Source organism: Octopus bimaculoides, chromosome 23 (assembly GCF_001194135.2).
Source record: "Octopus bimaculoides isolate UCB-OBI-ISO-001 chromosome 23, ASM119413v2, whole genome shotgun sequence".
Lineage (NCBI taxonomy): Eukaryota > Metazoa > Mollusca > Cephalopoda > Octopoda > Octopodidae > Octopus > Octopus bimaculoides.
In genome coordinates, this window is record NC_069003.1 from 24,336,973 (window position 1) to 24,340,423 (window position 3,451).

General features: G+C 37.2%; 1 protein-coding gene across 1 annotated transcript in view; it reads right to left on the reverse strand.

Moving 5' to 3' along the window:
• LOC106883459 (sushi, von Willebrand factor type A, EGF and pentraxin domain-containing protein 1) overlaps positions 1-3,451 on the reverse strand; it is a 26,308-nt gene that overhangs the window by 11,298 nt on the left and 11,559 nt on the right. Inside the window, exons 10-11 of the mRNA XM_052976162.1 lie at positions 2,546-2,812; positions 632-799 (exon numbers count right to left, since the gene is read on the reverse strand). Coding sequence (XP_052832122.1) covers positions 632-799; positions 2,546-2,812 — 435 coding nt within the window. The remainder of the gene's footprint in view (positions 1-631; positions 800-2,545; positions 2,813-3,451) is intronic.

The following is a 3,451-nucleotide window of genomic DNA, read 5'->3' on the forward strand; positions in this document are numbered from 1 at the left end:
AATAGTTATGTTCTCCAGCCGGTAACATATACTGCACTGAATAATTGTCTGCAGAATTGTTTCCGGAATTTGGCGCGCCAGAGCTGAGGCATTTTGAAAAATAACCCCAATGTAATCGGTAGAACTGTATGCAAGTCTTATTTTATAAAGACAATTCGTGTATAGTTCTGCAAATTATATTGATTCTAGAACGATTGTGCTGATGAGAATATGGATGTTGTTACATAAGTAAAACGTTATGTTGTGCTCATGAATGCAAGATCATGGTTTCAATTCCCAAACTGGATGGTTCGTTATGTTTTTGACCAAAACGCTTCATCTCACATTGCTCTGTGATCACTTTGACACCTGACGCATGGTATACCGTGCACCTGTTCATGCAATATCAATTTGGTGTGTGAGGGGGTGAGCTAATGTACAGCACGTACATTTGATCATTATAACCAAATCATTTGTGCAGGTCGTTGAGCTGTATGAGCTGAACACTCATATATCATCTTGACTGAACCAAGTAAAAGAATTGATTTCAAATTTTGGCACAAGGCCAGCAATTTTGGAGGAGGAGTTACGTAAATTACATTGACCCCAATGTTACAGTCGGTTGTGTTTTTTTTTTCTTTTTACTCCTTACCTATGGAACAATCTGTAACGGACTGAGATCCAGTTGTTGGTGTCGACCTATCCTTAGGGCAACTCTCACAAGTAATGTCACGATTATGTGTGGTCTTGTAAGAGCCCACTGGACATGGGTAGCACTTCTCTTCATTGCTGTTCAGGTAGTGTCCTGGCTTACATAATACTATGGTGGGAAGAGAGAGAAAAAAGAGAGAAGAGATTTAGTTAAGTAAATGTTTGTGTTTACAGAATAGATGAAAAATTAATTCAAGAAATAAAGTCTAGAGTTATTCTCCATTTGAAACTGAAACTTTGTTTTGTCACTGTTTTGTCTACTGTTCAAATAATAGTACATTGTTTTGTCTTAGTGTAAAAGATGGGCTACAGCAAATATTCTGCTCAATACCACAGATTTGCTTGTTAGTTGTTTGACCTTAACCAGTTGAGCATGTCCCTTGGTGGCTGACGATATGTGCATCTCTGATCATGGGCTTCCATACAATATCATCATCATCATCATCATTTAGCGCCTGCCCTCCATGCTGGCATGGGTTGGACGGTTTGTTTGAAAACTGATAAACTGGGGAGCTCCACCAGGTTCCAATCTAATTTGACATGGTCTCTACAGCTGAATGCCCCTCCCAACAGCAACCACTGCAAGAGTGTAAGGGGTGTTTTTTACGTGCCACTGGCACAGGTGCCAGTTAGGTAACATTGGCATCAGCTGCAACTATGATCTCACTTGGCTTGACAGGTCTTCTCAACATGGTATGTCGTCAAAGGCCTCAGTCACTTGTCACTGCCTCTGTGAGGCCCAACACTCACTAGGTGCTTATTTAATGTGCCACCAGCACAGGTGCCAGTTATGCAACACTGGCATCAACCAAATTCACTCTAAGAGTATTGGTAAGCTTAAGATTATAGTAGAAGGGATTTGCCCAGATTTCTATGAAGTGGGACTGAACCTGAGACCATATAGTAGCCAAATGAACTTCTTAACTGCAAAACCAAGCCTTCACCCACACATTCATACATATAAATATATACATACATACATACATACATACATACATACATACATACATGCATGCATGCATGCATACATACATACGTGCATGCATGCACACATACATACATGCATGCATGCATACATACATACATACATACATACATACATACGTACATATTATTTAAAGCAGTTTGATTCAGTTCCATGCAGTTTAAAGTTTCATTGGCTTTTCATAGAAAGCTAGGCACAGACATGGCTGTGCGGTAAGAAGTTGCTTCCCAACAACATGGTTCCCGGTTCAGTCCCACTGTGTGGCACTTCTATTATAGCCTTGGGCCAACCAAAGTTTTGTGAATGGATTTGATAGACAGAAACTGAATGAAACCCATCATATATATATATGTATGTATGTATGTATTATAGATTTTATCAGGTACATGGAAGCAAACACTGGTCACCAAGGCTTTTGCCTGCAGCAACAGCAGTAGTTGTAGTAATAGCGAAACAGTCCGTCCTTCTTATATAAACTATTAATGACAGCCATACTTGTATTTTATTAAAAGATCAGAACTCGTCAGAAATATTTTCTGGCTCTGAAGACAAAACTTAGCATCTGAAACCCCATTTTGAATATAATGTTTATAAAACTAAAATTCAGATTCTCTTATTCCAATGCATTCTGTTAATTTATTTAAATTCTAAGAGTTGTCTCCCTTCCATTTTTTGGCAAGTAGTATAAAGATAAAGATTGGTTCTTCTCGGAGAAGGAATACTTTGCATTATTAAAAAAATTTCTTGGCCCCTTATCTAATTGCTTTTCTTGCAGAATGTGTCTCTGGATATTTTCTCCAAGTCATTTATTTATGATAGAAATATATGGTCAACAAATTTTAATATAGTGCCAAATTATCATGTACTTACCAAGAGTGCAGTCTGTAGAATAAACAGTCCCTTCTTTAGGTGTTGTTCTATCTTCCTGGGGACATTTGGTACATGCTGCGTTGCCTGATTGTTCTTTGAAGTACCCTCGAGGACACGGTAAACATTTCGAGTCACTTGACATGTAAAAGCCAGGTTTACAATATACTAGAAATAAAATTTTTTTAAATAAGTGTGATTGAGGAGAAAACTTGATTGCTATTTTTAGCAGACCTGTTGACCACAGAGGGTGCCCATCCCTCTTTGTGGCTCATTATTTTAGTACAACTAGCTGTAATTATTAACAGTTTTTTTTACCTAGGTAAATCCGGACAGAGCAGACCTATGATCTATGTTCAAATCCAAACCAAACCATCAATTCTTTTCAGGCATAGTGTATCTAGGACTACATAAACAAGTGTACCCTTCTTATTTTAAACACAGTTGGAAGTGTGGTTTGAGGGAGAGTGTTATCTGTGTTTTGAAATGTCTCAGACAGAGAAAAAGGGCTATAATTGTGCCATTTTTAAGGGCCTCTACCAGGATAATGTATGTTGTATGTATGTGTGGTGTATATATAATGTGCATATAGTATATTTTCTGTGAGTGTGTGTATGTGTGTAATGTAATATGTGTGTTATGTGTTAAGCGATTACGTGTTCGTTGTGTGGCTAAGAAAATTACTTTGCAATTACATGGTTGCAGGTTCAATTCTACTTCACATCACCATTAGAAAATGTTTTCTACTAAAGCCTCATGTCAACTAATAACTTGTGAGTGAATTTGGCCAACACAAACTGTCAAAGTGTGACATACATCTATACATACATACATATACATGCATACATACATACATACATGCATGCATATATATATATATATATATATATATATATATATATATATATA